General features: G+C 52.7%; 1 protein-coding gene across 1 annotated transcript in view; it reads right to left on the minus strand.

The window, feature by feature from the left end:
* COQ9 (coenzyme Q9) overlaps positions 1 to 15,214 on the minus strand; it is a 75,300-nt gene that overhangs the window by 50,924 nt on the left and 9,162 nt on the right. Inside the window, exon 2 of the mRNA XM_085639161.1 lies at positions 14,957 to 15,122. Coding sequence (XP_085495287.1) covers positions 14,957 to 15,122 — 166 coding nt within the window. The remainder of the gene's footprint in view (positions 1 to 14,956; positions 15,123 to 15,214) is intronic.

Genomic DNA, 15,214 nt, shown 5'->3' on the forward strand with positions numbered 1-15,214 from the left:
GGGGGAGGGGCACTTAGATTTGGTTCTTCAGGTATAAAACCTCCATGCTTCAACTATCCCATTTCCTTTTCTCACTCTCAGTGCCAAGAGCACAACTCAGTGGTTAAAGTCAGTCTCTACAAGTAAATGATTTATAAAAGTATACAGCCGCTGGCTTTCAATTGGAGCATCATGTTCCTGAGGCCTTTCTATATAGATTATAAAACAGCTGCAAAGAGTACATTTGCTAAAGAGTTTGTAGGAAAGCGGTTGCATATACATTGTGACACTTAAACACACAGACACCACGACAAGGCCCAAACAGTGTTAACTGGCGCTGTTCACTTCATTTTCTTTCTTTACAACTTATGCATTTTCTATATTGAATGCACTGTATCATTCAGATTTTAATGGCTAACCTAATATTTTTCTACAGCCCTGAGAAAATTATTTCATGGATTAAAACAGGAGTTGCCCGTTATGTTTACTTTGATACTTACATGAAATCAAGTTGTTGGGATTTCTGTCAATAAAGTTATGACCTATCACACCAAACTATATTGAATACTTCCTTGAGAAGAACAAACTTCTTGCATTACTTTTTAATACTCAATTTTAGAGTGTGCTTTCACTGACTTAGGTCATAAACACTGAAAACGCCTGTCTCTTTACCTGCTTCAATACTGTAGTCACTATGTAGTATCGAGCTGTCTGTGTTCGTACATAATACATGCTTTGACTGCAAAGAGGATTGGCTCTTTCATTTATAGTAAATAGACTATCTAATAGTTCAAGAACTACGGGGTAGCTTCGTTATCAATTTCCTGACTTATTGAGACAAACTCAACTAGAGTTGTAAAAGGTCTTGTTGCAAACCAATCAACAATACATATCTTCCTACTGTTTATGGTATGTATACATCATATACAATGCTTTTGTTTTAGATACCTACCTAACAGAATCAAAAGGTACACAAAGGGGCGTGGTCTCGCTGCTGATGGAGTGAGACGCAAGCCATCGGAGCTCCGGGCCGCAGCCGGTTAAATCAGCATCTAAAAGCGGCACAACGGCCACGGGGGCACCTCATCTGGGGGTGAACAACAAGCGGAGGAGAGCGGGCAGTTATTTGGAGGCTCGGGATCCTGTAGTCGAGTGGCAGCGGTGAATACTGTGGCGGAGGAGAGGCCCCGACCGGGGAGTGCGCGCCCGCCATCTTGCGCGTACGGACCCAGCGCGCTCCAGAGAAGACGAGCCCCATCTGCACGGGGTAGGGGCCGACGGTAAAGAGACATCGGAGCGGTGTAACAGACTGACCGTATCGACGTCCCGACCCTCCTGCTCTGCTGGCTGACGGCAGAGGAGAACGGGCTGCGGAGGCGGGGAAGACCGCGACCGCCATTTTGCGACCTTCGTCCGGAGGCGCTCGGAGCAGGCTCTGGCCCTGGTCCGCGATCCCTGCCTGGAGACCAACAAAGCCAGAGTGGCAACCGGAACTGCTGAGGTACCGGGCTTGGGGCATGTTGACATTGATATTTGGGGAGTACCTTGCCGGGGGGCGCATCACCCTGCTGCCGACTCCTTGCCGCTGCCACCATTGACTCTGACCCTGCAGGGGCCCGGTTTGTTCCCAGGCAGCGGCGTCCTGCGGCTCCCAGGTTCTCATGTTCAGCACTCCACTGCTTTTGGGAGGCTTGGTCGATGGCCCCCACTGACAAGCCCTAGCCCACCTGCCAACGCCGACCCCTTGCTATCACCCTGCCTCCAAGCTGAGTGGGCTAAAGCTCGCATGCAATCCCGGACCGCGACTGGGCCATCGGAACTTCGGATCCTCTCCCAGGGTGCATAACGGAAAGCGCACCTTGGCACCTGGCACTCCTGGCCTGCACTCCGGCCAGGGTGTGAGCCTGAATGTTCTTTGCCCCCGCTGTATCTAGCGACCCGGTTGCCACCTCTGTTGCCCTGGCGGGAACCATCAAAGCACGGCTGGGCACTTGAGCTATTATTTGACACGGCAGACGGCTTTGGATCCCGCGCAGCGGAGTGTAGGAATGCCAGTGGCCGCAGCTGGGCTGGATCGGGGTCACTGATCACTTGGGATTGCTCAGGGGCTTCGGAGAGTAGCTGGCGCGAAGGACACCCCTTCCATGATCTACACTCTCCAGGAGGGCCCCCTACGCCACGTGATAACCTGGACCTAGACACTGGCAAGTAGTCAACGTCGCACCTACAGGGTCGGAGCAACAGGTGGACCACAGGGTCGGGAGGGGGGCTACTTTGGAGGGCTCTCTGGAGAGTCTGTTGGAGGCTTGGAGACTGCGAGCTGCTTGGTGGACTGGAAACCTGTGTCGCCCTCCCTTTGACTATGGGGATCTTTGGTGGCCGCGCCCTATATCCAAGGTACCGGCCTTCGGGGGTGCTCTGGAGTATAGTTCTCTGGACTTTTGGTTTGATAGCTGCGGCTCTCCCGGCGCTTGGGCAAGTGGGTGACTAGCGGCGGGGCGACAGCTTCTCCGGCACATTATTGGACCATTTACAAGCGGCCACAGACCATGACACGCTCCAAGCCAGGGAAGGAACCCCAGGCGGCCACCAGGGACGCTACGGTCATGGATCTGTGGAACAAGCCAGGCTCGACACAGACGGTTGCTGCACCAGCAGGGGCTGGAGGCCCCTCGGAGCCGGTTACGTAATCCTTCATGGCTTTGTTCATGCAGGAGCTTAATTCAGAAATCGGGTCTCTGCGCACGGAAGATCAAGCCTGTGTTAAGGACCTTCGGAGAGACGTGGGAGAGCTGGGGGGCCGAGTAGATGACCTGGAGAAGACCCTAGACGCCCGCACTGAATACCAGGAGCAATTGTGGCAGCGGCTTGCAACATTGGAAGAGCAGCATGTTGAACTACAGATCAAGCAGGACGATTTGGAAAATAGGGGGCGCCGGAACAACCTGCGCATACGAGGCGTACCAATCGGGGCGGAGGGTGCAGACATAATGTCGTTCGTGGCAGACCTGCTCCACGACATCAGAGGAGATGACGACGTCTCGCCACCAACACTGGACCGTGCGCATAGAGTCTCGGGACCGCCTGGAAGACCTGGTCTCATTCCGGATATACTGACACAGGTTCATTTTTTCATTGAAAAAGAAGCCATTCTTAAGGCAGCCAGGGAAAAGCCCGAGATATTATGCAGAGGCGCGCCCATCCAGCTATTCCAGGACTTGGCTCCCACGACTCTTCGACGCCGGAGAGATTTCAGACCCATTACTGACAAGCTGCGGGAACTTAACATCCACTATCAATGGGGTCATCCCTTCGCCCTCATGTTCCAATGGGAATCTAAACGCCGCGTGCTGCGATCCTATAGAGAGGCGGCTCAATTGCTTCAAATACCGGACACCCCACCAACCAGCCCTGCACGCCGGCCCGCCAAGCTCCGAGTCCCGTCACAACCGCAATGGTCCACAGTGCGCCGCTCCAGACACCCCTCTTCTCCTGATGGTAGAAGATCATCGAGGGATAAGCAAGACATCATACGGCATATAAAGTCTCTCGAGGGGGACCCGTCGCCCACCGGATCACAGGTGTTTGCCTCCAATTGAGCTGCCTTTTATTTTTTTGGTTTGTTTATTGAGTTTTATAAAGCATTATACAACAGCAAAACAATACTTGGAGGTACATCAGACAGTGCAGGTGAGGTATCAATACATGGTATAATAGTACAAAGTTAATTGGAATCAGTTGAGGAGTCTGCATAAACATAAAAGAACTAGCAGCCAAGATAGGAAGATGGGGCACACATACTAATGCAGGGATATGTCCAAAGCATTGTCCAAAAGAGTAAAAACGCTAGATATTGGGAACAGACATTAAATAGGTCGTGAGAGGCGACCAAATATCAAGGGGACGGGATGTTATTGACAGCTCCGCAGCATAGCAGCACAATTGATCACGGCAATAGGTCAAATCCTGCAGCCACAGCCTGGTGGTGGGGGCCACTCTACTCTCCCAACACATGGAGACCCTCCGCTTAGCCACCAACAACGCAATAGCCACAAATCTTCTACAGGAGACTTTAACGTCAGCAACAAGACCAAGGAGACAAAACTGCGGGGTGCAGTCCAGGGGATGCCCAACCATGTCATGTATAATCTGTAGAACAGCCTCCCAATAGGAGTGTACCTTGGGGCAAACCCATGCCAAATGATAAAAATCAGCATCTGGGGCACCGCACCGTTTACAGGCAGCGGAGTCACGCAAACCATAACGATGCAACTGGGCAGGCGTATAGTATATCTGATGTATGTATTTATAGTGCATCAGGCGCAGATTTCCGTTCGATGTCAGCCGCCCAGTAAGGCTACAACAGCCCTCCCACTCATCATCCGTCAATTCGCGGGACAAAACAGTGTTCCACCGCAGCCACGCCGGCTGAACCACAGTAGGGGCCTCTCTCTGTGAGATACGATACAGTCTAGTGACCAATTTCACCCGAGAAGGGGTAGTGTATAGGAGTTGCAGTGCTTCCAGTGCAGGCGGCTCCGCGGGAAATTGCGGATACAATTCGCGCATGGCCGACCGCAGCCTAGTGTATATGAAGAGCTGCATGGTGGTAAGAGGGCCATCAGCAGTCAACGAGGCAGCCGCAACAAATCGGCCACCCGGGTACACGTCTTTCATGGCCACCAAATTCATGCCGCTGAGTGTTCGCAAGGCGCCCACCTCATTAGTGACCGAGAGAGAAGAATGGTGAGTCAGGAGCGTGAAGCGGCAGCTTCTGCGCACGCCTACCCAACTCCCGCCATGCCCCAACCGTGGTCTGCACTGTGTCAAACTCCCCCCTTTCGAATACCGTATGAGTGTTAACAAGCATGTCCTTAAGCGGTATAAGATGCACTGCCCCAGCCTCCACCGCCACATGGGGAATATATGCAGGGTCATTCTGCCAATAATATGCAAAGTGGGCCTGCGCACACAAATAGTACAGCAGAAAATCAGGTGCCGCAAAGCCCCCCAGTGCATAAGGAAGCGTAAGTGTTTCCCATTTGAGGCAAGATTTCCCCCCCCCCCCCACGCCAATGTGGTTAAAAGTGAGCGAAGGGAAGCGAAGAAGGGACGTGACAAAGGTGTCGGTATATTCAAAAATAGATATAAAAATCGGGGGAGTATTACCATTTTTATTAAAGCTAATCGGACTGTAAAAGAGAGGGGTAGCTTTATCCATCGGGCCACCTGCTCCTCAAGGCGCGCGACAGCGACTCCATAGTTGGCGCGTATCACCTCCTGGGGGTCGCGGTGTAGCCGCACCCCCAAATATTTCACTGCATCGGAACACCAAACCAGGGGAAAGTCTAAATCAAGCGGAGACGTACTGTCTGTAAGGGGCAAAATCAAGGACTTGGACCAGTTTATACCAAGCCCAGAAAATCGTTCAAAACGAACATACTCCCGCAGAAGGGGGGAAAGGTGAAGGGCCGGCTCACGTACGTATAGCACCATACCGTCTGCGTACATGGACACAGCCAGAGGGCGCTGGAGAAACCGCAGCGCCGCCCGGGAGTGACACTGCCGTAGGATACAAGCCAGAGGTTCAAGCATGAGCGTGAACAACAGCGGCGAGAGCGGGCAGCCCTGGCGCGTACCCCGGTGAATGGAGATTGGCCGAGAGGCGTGCCCATTAACCCTCACTCTGGCTGACGGGCAGGTGTATAACAGCTTGATCCAATTAGTGAACACGAAGGGCACCCCCATACGGTGCAAGATAGAGATCATGTAAGACCATGAGATGGAATCAAAGGCCTTTGCGGCGTCGAGGAGCACCGCCACCGCAGGTAACGTGGGCTTAAGGACATGCATAACAGCAAAAAGAGTTCTAAGACTGTGGGAGGTTGAACGGGAAGGCACAAAATCAGACTGGTCTGGCAGGACCATAACTGGCAGAAGCAGCTGCAATCTGGTAGCCAGGACCTTAGCTAAAATTTTTACGGCGGTGTTAATTAAAGATAGCGGCCGATAGGATTCGCACCGGTCCGACGGCTTGCCCGGTTTGAGAAGGGCAATCATCAGCGCTTCACGCAGCGTAGGGGGCAGGCATTGAGCCTCATAGGCTTCTTCATATACCTGGAGCAAGCAAGGAGCTAACATGTCGATATAGGTTTTATAAAACTTAGCTGGCAGACCATCAGCACCAGCAGATTTACCAGTGGGGAGAGCGGCTATGGCTTCCCGTATTTCATCAAGGGTGAGAGGGTGCATCAGAAATTCCTGCTGTCTACGAGAAATCCATACCAAGGCTATATCATCCAAATACTGCTGTAACTCAGCCTCGTCGGCTGCCGGGCGGTGAGCGTAGAGGCCCTGATAGAAATCAGCAAAGGCCTCCAGAATATAAGGGGTGTCATAGTAGGTGCCATCAGCGACAGCGATCGAGTGGATCGTATAGGTGCGACTTTGAGGGTCCATGATACGGCCCGCCAGTGCTCTGCCCGGTCTGCCGTCCTCACCGTAATACTTGGCCGTACACCTGCGGGATAAATGACGGATCTCCTGGTCTGCCACAGCGTTATATTCTGTCACTTTAGTCCTAATGTGCGCAAGAACAGAGGGGTCAGACTCAGTCTCATACTGCCGCTCCAATCCTGTCAACTCACGTTCCAACGCAAACATTGTACCCCTGAGCGACCGAAGCACTCCTGCCTGAAGGCCAATGCAGACCCCACGTATAGTCACCTTAAAGGCTTCCCAGAGCGTCCCCACCGATCCAGTGTTTCTCGCAAAGTAATCGGCAATGGCCTCCCGAACCCCCTCACAAAATACCGTATCTAACAAGGCGGATGGTTGGAGCCGCCACTGGAAGGGAGGGGGGAGGTAGGTCGGCAAAGCCAGACGGTGTACCGGGGAGTGGTCCGAGAGCGTCTGAGGCAACTGATCAACCTGCGTCACCCAATCATTGGCATCCCGGGTCAACAGCCACAGATCTATACGGGACCAAACGGAGCGAGCATAGGAGTGACAGGTACCCTCCCGGCCATCAGGGTGCCGTAGACGCCAAACATCTACCAGCTCTAGCAGCGTCATACCATCTCGCATAGCAGCAGCCGCCCGCTTTTGAGGTCTGTCCACAGTGGAGACTCTGTCCATGTCAGGGTCCAGAGCCACATTAAAATCGCCCCCACAAATAATAGTACAAGGGGGCAACTTATAGAGTTTCCCCCACAGGTCATCATAAAAGGAAGGGTCATCAACGTTGGGCCCATATACATTAACTATAACTAAGGACCGATTATAGAGTGTACCCTGCACTATGATGTATCGCCCACCCTCATCTTCGTCAATAACAAGCGGAACAAAGGGGGTGCCTTTTTTAACCAAGGACCCTAACCCCTCGAGCGTAGGAGGAATAGCAAGCCGCAAGCCGAACCCCCGCCCACCTAGCGGCAACAGTCGAGACCGCCTGCTTAGTTAAAGATGCGTCTCTTGCAGGAGAGCGATGCGAACATTGTGACGGTCAAGATAGGAGAGCACCGGGCGAACCTTACGTGGGTTATTAAGTCCCCGTACATTTCAACTGAGCCACGATATCTCCCCGTCAGCAGAGGCAGCTATGTCGCGATGTGAGATGGCATAATATCAGCATAATATGGACAATCAGCTCCCAACCATATCACACCACACCCACCACGCACCGTCAGTGTACCATTCAAAACATTGCAACCCCCAACATCCCCCCCCCACGCACTCCAGCAGAAAAAACCTGCCGTGACATCCCAGTAAACAGCATAAAAGAAAACATTCACAAACATGTCGCATAGTAGGCAAAGCACATATAAAGGATCTCCAGTGAGGAAATAATGCGACCAGGCTATAAGCCAAAACTGAAAATACAACTCTGCGGGGAATTCACATTTGGGGAAGCACCAGAGGCCTCTAACACCCTGAGATGTACAGGGTGGGCCGAGACAAAAAGAGAGGAGCCACCCGCATCTGGCCACAAAGGTCGCCAAACGACCACCCCCGGTACCAGGACAAAAGCGACCCTCCCCTCGCATCCAGCAGTAACACCAACAATATAGTGCATTCCTCAAAGGCAACACATAGCAAAGCAATCAGGCAAGCGTAAATAGATAGCAAAAAAACATCATCAATGATGCCGGAGGATAGTTGAGACAGCGAGGGCCGACGCATGGGGACATCCAGCTCGCCAACGGGCAAGGCAGAAATGAACAGCAATACATACGAAGAGACCAGTCATCACCAGTCAACCGTCAGAGTCTCCCACTGTCCCATGCGGAGGCGCTCGCCAAGGCGTGCGGCGCTCCAGCTGCCGGAGAAATTGAAGCGCTTCCTTAGGGGTAGGGAAGATGCGGAACTTCCCATCGTGATGAATGCGTAAGCGCGCCGGGTACAGCATGGCATATGAAATATTAAGCAGTTGCAATTTTTTCTTCACAGCTTGGTACTCTCTACGCGCCTGCTGCACCGCGACCGTAAAGTCAGGAAATAACTCCACCTTCATTCCCTGATAACTCAAGCTGCCTTTCTCCCGGGCTAGGCACAACGCAGTGTCCCCGTCACGGTAATTCAACAAGCGAGCTATAATGGGACGGGAAGGCGCCCCAGGGATAGGCCGAGCAGCTAAGGAGCGGTGGGCTCGTTCTACAATAAGAACTTTCGAAAAGAGTTCCACCCCAAACAGCGAGGTAAGTAGGGACTCAACGAATAGCTCCATAGGCCCTGTATTGGTTGATTCTGCAATTACGGTAATGCGCAGGTTGTTCCGTTTAGACCGGGCCTCAATATCCTCATTTTTGGGCCTAATAACCTCCATAATCTTTGCCATGCTTGCACAGGAGGTACTGACTGCCTCCACCTTATCCTCAGCCTTAGAAATGCGCTGTTCAGCTTCGGTCAGCTGCTCGCCGTGCTTATCTAGCCTGAAAGCCATAGTATCCATTCGCAGGCCCCACAGTCTCCGCCGTATGATGCCGGCGCCGAGGCAGGGGGTCCCACACAAGGAGCTCCGGGAGCCCGCCACCCCAAGGACACCGGGGGTATGCGGCAGCCAGGCACCAGGCTACGCAGACCCCAGCCGCGTGCATGCGGCACTCAGGACCGGCAAGCCACCAAGCCGGTCCCTAGCCGCAGCAAAGCAGGCGTCGCGGATCTGCCTCACCTGCACAGCCCGGACCGATGCAGCGTCCTCAGGCAGGCTCCGCCGTCCGCAACACTCCGCAGCCGCTCTCCGCTCCTCGCCTCAGCAGGGCGCCGCCCTCAAGCTCCGCCGCCGCCGGAGTCACAGTCCCAGGAGAGCGCGGGACCCACAGCCCAACAGGAAGCGGGCGAACGGCACTCACTGCACCGCCGGACAGCCCTCGCTCCGGGCGTGCCTCTCTCCAGGTCCGTCGGCACCAGCGAAGGTCAGGTGCAGCCCCACAACACCTCGGGGCACCGCGAGCAGCAGGCGGCAGCAGCCAGCACTCCGTAGAGAACAGCAACAGCCCCGGCAACGGACTACCTCATGACACGAGGTGCCGCCGGGCCGGGATGCAAGACGGAGCCAAATCAGCAGCAGCAGGCCAGCGACAGACACCAGATTGGACCACCAGGATGCAGGAGCGATGAGGAGGGCACATCCAAGCAGGGAGTTAATGGATGGCAGGTAAGACCAAGGATATTAGGCGGATTAGAAGCTCGGCCAGCAGAGCTGCGCTAAAAGGCGGCCATCTTGCTTGGGCTCTCTAGAGCCCCCCCCCAATTGAGCTGCCTTGATGCTGGGTGAATGGTCTACCATCTGTCTCCTGACTAGGGGCCTGCCCCGACCGGTCGACCTGTGGTTGTTCTGCTCTCCGACACTGTGCACCCGACGTCACACTATCAGGCGCCTTGTCTACTACACTGGGGCGGTGGCCCGGAGACGCCCACCGATGATCAGGCGTCATGAACTGCGCGATGACCGGCCCTAACTCCTATTTCTGGGAGAGTGATATCTCCGGGACAGCTTGTGCCGTTGTGCCTGGCTCCTCCCTTGACTGGAATAGGCTCTGTTGGCCATGTTGGCCGTTGCTGTATTTTAGTTATCCTCCCCGTTCCCACCCCTTTCCTTCTCTTTCCCCTCCCTATACACCCTCTCGGCTGGGGGAGTAACATGTGGAAACGTTGCAAGGTGACAGCGGAATCTGATGATAGGTGAGTATGGCCACAACACCTTGTTGGAAGATTATTTCTCTTAATGTGAAAGGGCTCAACTCTCCCAACAAGAGACGCCAAATATGGCGGTATTTACTACTGCAGAATCCTGATGTAATCTACTTGCAAGAGACCCACCTCCTTAAGGCTGACGTGACACGTATGTCTAACCCACGTTTCCCGCAACAGTTCTGGTCCTCAGCAGCCACTAAGACAGCGGGTGTAGCTATACTATGCAGGGCGGGCATCATCCAGGGAGACACCAAAGTGATTCGGGACACCGAGGGCAGATTTCTGAAGTCAGAGATAAGGAGAGGGCACCGTACACTTACCCTTTGTAATATATATGCACCCAATCAGGGACAGGATGCTTTCTTACGCAGGATTTTTAGGGAACGCCTTGAGCTGGTAACCTCGGATCTCGTAGTCGGAGGGGACTTCAACTTGGTATGGGATGCGGATTTAGATCGCTGTGGGGGCGCCTTCCATGGGGTGGGGGCTATGTCCGCAGCAGTGAAAAAGACCCTCACTGCTCTAAACCTAGTGGATGCCTGGCGCTATCACTCCCCTGAACTGCGAGACTACACCTACTACTCCCATGCCCATCGCTCCTACTCTCGCATTGATTTCATCTGTGTCCCACTCTCTGATCAAGGATACTCTTTCGGCGTCTCACTCAAGTATTGCGATCTCTGATCACGCACACGTAGAGCTACTTCTACATGAGCATTTCTTCCGCTCAACGCGGCCTAATAGATGGGGGTTCCCGGTCTATGTCCTAAGGGATCCGATAGACAGGGAAGAACTACAGGTGGCTATTTCCGCATATTTTGAAAACAATGACTTATCAGAGACCTCCCTCCCTGTCCTCTGGGACGCTTTTAAAGCTACAATACTTGGTACCCTTACGTCATTGGCCATCGCTAGGACACGGGAAGCTCGACTGTACGAAAATAAGCTCACGCGAGAAATCAAGACGCTCAAGAGGATGGATCAGGAGCGCCCCTTGGCGGTACATAAAAGGCGGCTGGCTGTACTTAGGGGCCAGCTCCGGGTGCACAGAACAAACAAGGCTGAGCATGCTCTACTCGCTTTACGGCAACGCTATTACGATGGTGTGGACAAGGTGGGAAGTGTCCTAGCGCGTCGCTTGAGAACGCGGGCGGCCAAAGCTCACATTGCAAAAATACGGAGAGGGAACGGGTCATGGGCTATAGCAGAACTGGCTAAACTTCAGGAGTTTCGCGACTACTATGCGTCCCTTTACAATAATGATCCACCCGCACCTGACCTGATATCGGCCGCCCTGGACGCCTGTGCCTGGGAGCCACTGAGCGAGCATCATTCCAAGTTGCTGGAAGAGCCTATTACCTTGGAAGAAGTAGCCAGTGCTCTGAAGGACCTTCCACTAGGTAAAACGCCAGGCCCCGACGGACTCCCGGTTTCGTTTTATCGCGCCTTTCTACCGCAACTGCTACCCTATCTCTTACGCCTCTTTAATTCGTTCACGGAATCGGTGGGGCCTTCCCTGGACATGGCGTTGGCAGAAATTGATCTCATCCCAAAACCTGGGAAGGACCATACACTCTGCTCCTCCTACCGCCCTATTGCCCTGCTCAATACAGATCTTAAGCTCTACACCAAAATCCTCGCCAAACGGATCAGCCCTCACTTGCCCAATCTTATAGACCCGGATCAGGTGGGGTTTATCCACCAACGCCAGGGGGCCGACAATATGCGCCGAGAAGCCCATCTTGTTGGGAAGGCAAACCACTGGAAGATCCCGGCCTGCCTGCTCTCGCTAGACGCTGAAAAAGCATTTGATCGGGTGGACTGGATATTCCTTCGCGCAGTGTTGCGGAAAGTGGGTCTCGGTCCTATGATGATAGCGCGCATCATGGCTCCCTATATATCACCACGAGCCAGTGTACGAGTCAATGGTCAACTGACGCAGTCCTTCCCCATCTGCAGGGGCACGCGGCAAGGTTGTCCCCTGTCGTCCCTATTGTTTGCCCTTGTGATTGAGCCTCTTGCCCATATGGTACGCCGGTCCCCTGATATTTGCGGCATCTCTCTTGGGGGTGTTGAACATAAGATTGCACTATTTGCAGGCGATATGCTCCTTACCTTATCTGACCCACGGCGTTCGCTCCCGGCAGTGCATACGCTGCTCCAAACCTATGAGCAGGCCTCCGGGCTTAAAATTAACCACGAAATCATGGGTTCTTAACCTCACGGTTCCTGACGGGCAGGTTGCAACTCTGCAGACTCTCGTTCCTTATCAATGGGCGACCAGGTCTGTAAGATATCTTGGTCTTAACTTAACGCCGGACTTAACGACCTGGTCACAAGTTAACTGGCAGGAATATAAAAATGCCGCTATAGCCGATTTGCGCACATGGAAGGCCTTGCCACTCTCTTGGCTAGGTCGTTTCAACACAGTTAAAATGTCCATACTACCGAAGCTCCTATACCTTTTTCAAACTTTGCCGACGCCCATCACAGAACACCAAATCCAAGGGTTACAACGCGAACTGACGGCCTTTATTTGGGGAGGCAAGAAACCACGGTTTTCTAGAAAAATTTTAATGCTCCCCCGGGACAGGGGCGGACTCGCTTGCCCCAACCTGCTCGAATACTATTGGGCGTCACACCTCCGCTTTATCCTGGAGTGGGGAGCATGGGAGAGCGAGAAGGTGTGGTTTCATATGGACCGGGCGGTCACCTGTCGCCCACTCTGGGACCACGCTTGGCTACCTAGCGAGATGCGGCATCGCAGTGCCTACCTGGCTGCTCCTACTAAAACGGTGCTTGGGGTTTGGGACAAAGTGGCAATTCGCAGGGGCCTTACCTCCTTTCCGTCCCCGCACACCCCAATTGCTCACAACCCACAGTTCCCCCCTGCGTGTCGCCCGCCCTACTTTGCGAATTGGACAGAAACCGGTTGTAGAACGATATGGGATTTATTTATGGGAGACGATTTCAAAACCTTTGCTCAATGCAAGCAAGTGTTTTGTTTAACAGAGAAGGACAGATTTCAATATATCCAGCTTCGGCACTTGATACAGGGCTGTTCTCTGGCACGGGCGGCTACGCGATCTTTCACGCCGTTCGAGCGGTTGGCGCGTACCTTCGGCACTTATAAGGGGCTAGTCTCTCACATCTACCGCGTGCTCCAGAGTTCACAGCGTTTGGATCTTCATCCCTATCAACAGCGGTGGCAGTCCCTCTCTGGTTCTGACGTTACCCCTGCTCAGTGGACGAGGCTCTGGTGAGACATTCCCAAAATCCTCCATAGCACTCCTCAACAGGAATCTGCCTACAAAGTAATGACTCAATGGTACTATACTCCTGCTCGACTTCAAAAAATGTTTCCTAATACTTCCCCCACATGTTGGCACTGTGCTAAGGCTTTGGGGGATTTTATCCATATCTGGTGGACGTGCCCTCTTCTGACTACCTATTGGAAAGATGTCCTTAGCCATATTAAATGGGTGCTGGGGTATCCGCTGCCCGAGGATCCGCTCACAATAGTTCTGGGCCTTAGACCGGTTAAGCTGAGAGCTATGACATGTCAGAATCGGCATCTTAGTCTCCACATGTTGGGCGCCGCAAAGCAAACTGTTGCTCTCTACTGGAAGAAAGCAAAAACACCCTCTTTAAACGTGTGGTTTACCCGCATGTGGTGGCGATTGAGCTGCTCACGCCACGTCTTCAACTCCGTGACACTAAATTCTGGAAACTTTGGAAGCCCTTGATTGATCACTTGTGGCGACTGGAACACGCTAGATTGCAGCCACCTAGACTCCGAGCCCTGCAGGTGTTTGATGATGTAGTTTGCTCCACTGACTCAGGGGGTTTCTGGAATACTGCTGATCGCGTGCAGCATATGCCGCTCTCAGATACTCTTCCTGACTTGGACGCCTTTGCCCCTGAAACTTGAGCCTTTGCTTACGCCTCTAGCCTTACTATACATTCTACTGGAGGAGATGTCTGGGTTGACTGCAGCGACACTCTCTGGCATTGCAGTGGTTCTAGATAGCGGTAATATGGAACTACTACCTCCCCGCCGCTTTTACTCGCCATCCCCCACTATCCCTGCTTACCCCTCCCCCCTCCACATTGATTGGGTTCTTTTCGTTAATTTGCGAGTTATGGTACACAGTAAATTTATACAACAACGCCATGGCGATGCAGCACAGAGGTGTCATTATTAGTGAGGCTACCCTGACTGCGGTATGGAGTATCTTTGGTGATTTCAGGCCTGCAGGGTTAGCTGGGCATGAGATAAGGTGGGGCGCTGAAAATTAATGTTCTTTTTTTTTTCTTCTTACGCTACCCGAATCAGCATTCGATTGAGCCATGTTCAGGCTGTTGTAACATGTAATGCACTATATGTCCTTTATAAATGCCAATAAAAACGTTATGAAACAAAAAGGTACACAAACCACATAGTCAAACCGAATACTCAAGCATTTTTCACTTTAAATACAAAGCTAAACATGTTGGCAATGTTGGAAAAGCCAATAACAGTTCAAACTTAAAAGGTGCTCACTTCAGACCTAGATTTAATCACATACTTTTTCGCTCTTTAGCTGGGCTGCTTCTTCAAGCTGGTCTGATGGTGTGATGGGAAGCCAGACAACAAGCTAACAAGTCTTTGAGTCCTAAAGCCAGAGTGCGGAAAAATGTGATCGAACACAGCAATTTGAGTCTGAGGGAGCATGACAGTCAACGGAGCGATGCATAATCTTGCAACACTACCCAAGAGAGTCTAGAAACTGATGCCTCATACCTGTAGCGAGAATGATGCAGTGGCTCTTCTGTTTCCTCCTGCTCTTCAGAAGCTGCGCTATCTTTTTGAGAAGACAACGGAGGTGGTTTCTGTTCATCATAAACCCTCCTTAGCACTGCTGAGCTGTGAAGGGTCCGCGGAGCTACATTCCAAGAGCATTTGACCACTGAAAAAGAAAGGAGTCAATCAAAAGACAGTGGGCAACGTTGTGGCTTCCAATCTGACACTATGCCACGACTCATTTTGTCCTACACTAAA

Source organism: Triturus cristatus, chromosome 12 (assembly GCF_964204655.1).
Source record: "Triturus cristatus chromosome 12, aTriCri1.1, whole genome shotgun sequence".
Taxonomy (NCBI): domain Eukaryota; kingdom Metazoa; phylum Chordata; class Amphibia; order Caudata; family Salamandridae; genus Triturus; species Triturus cristatus.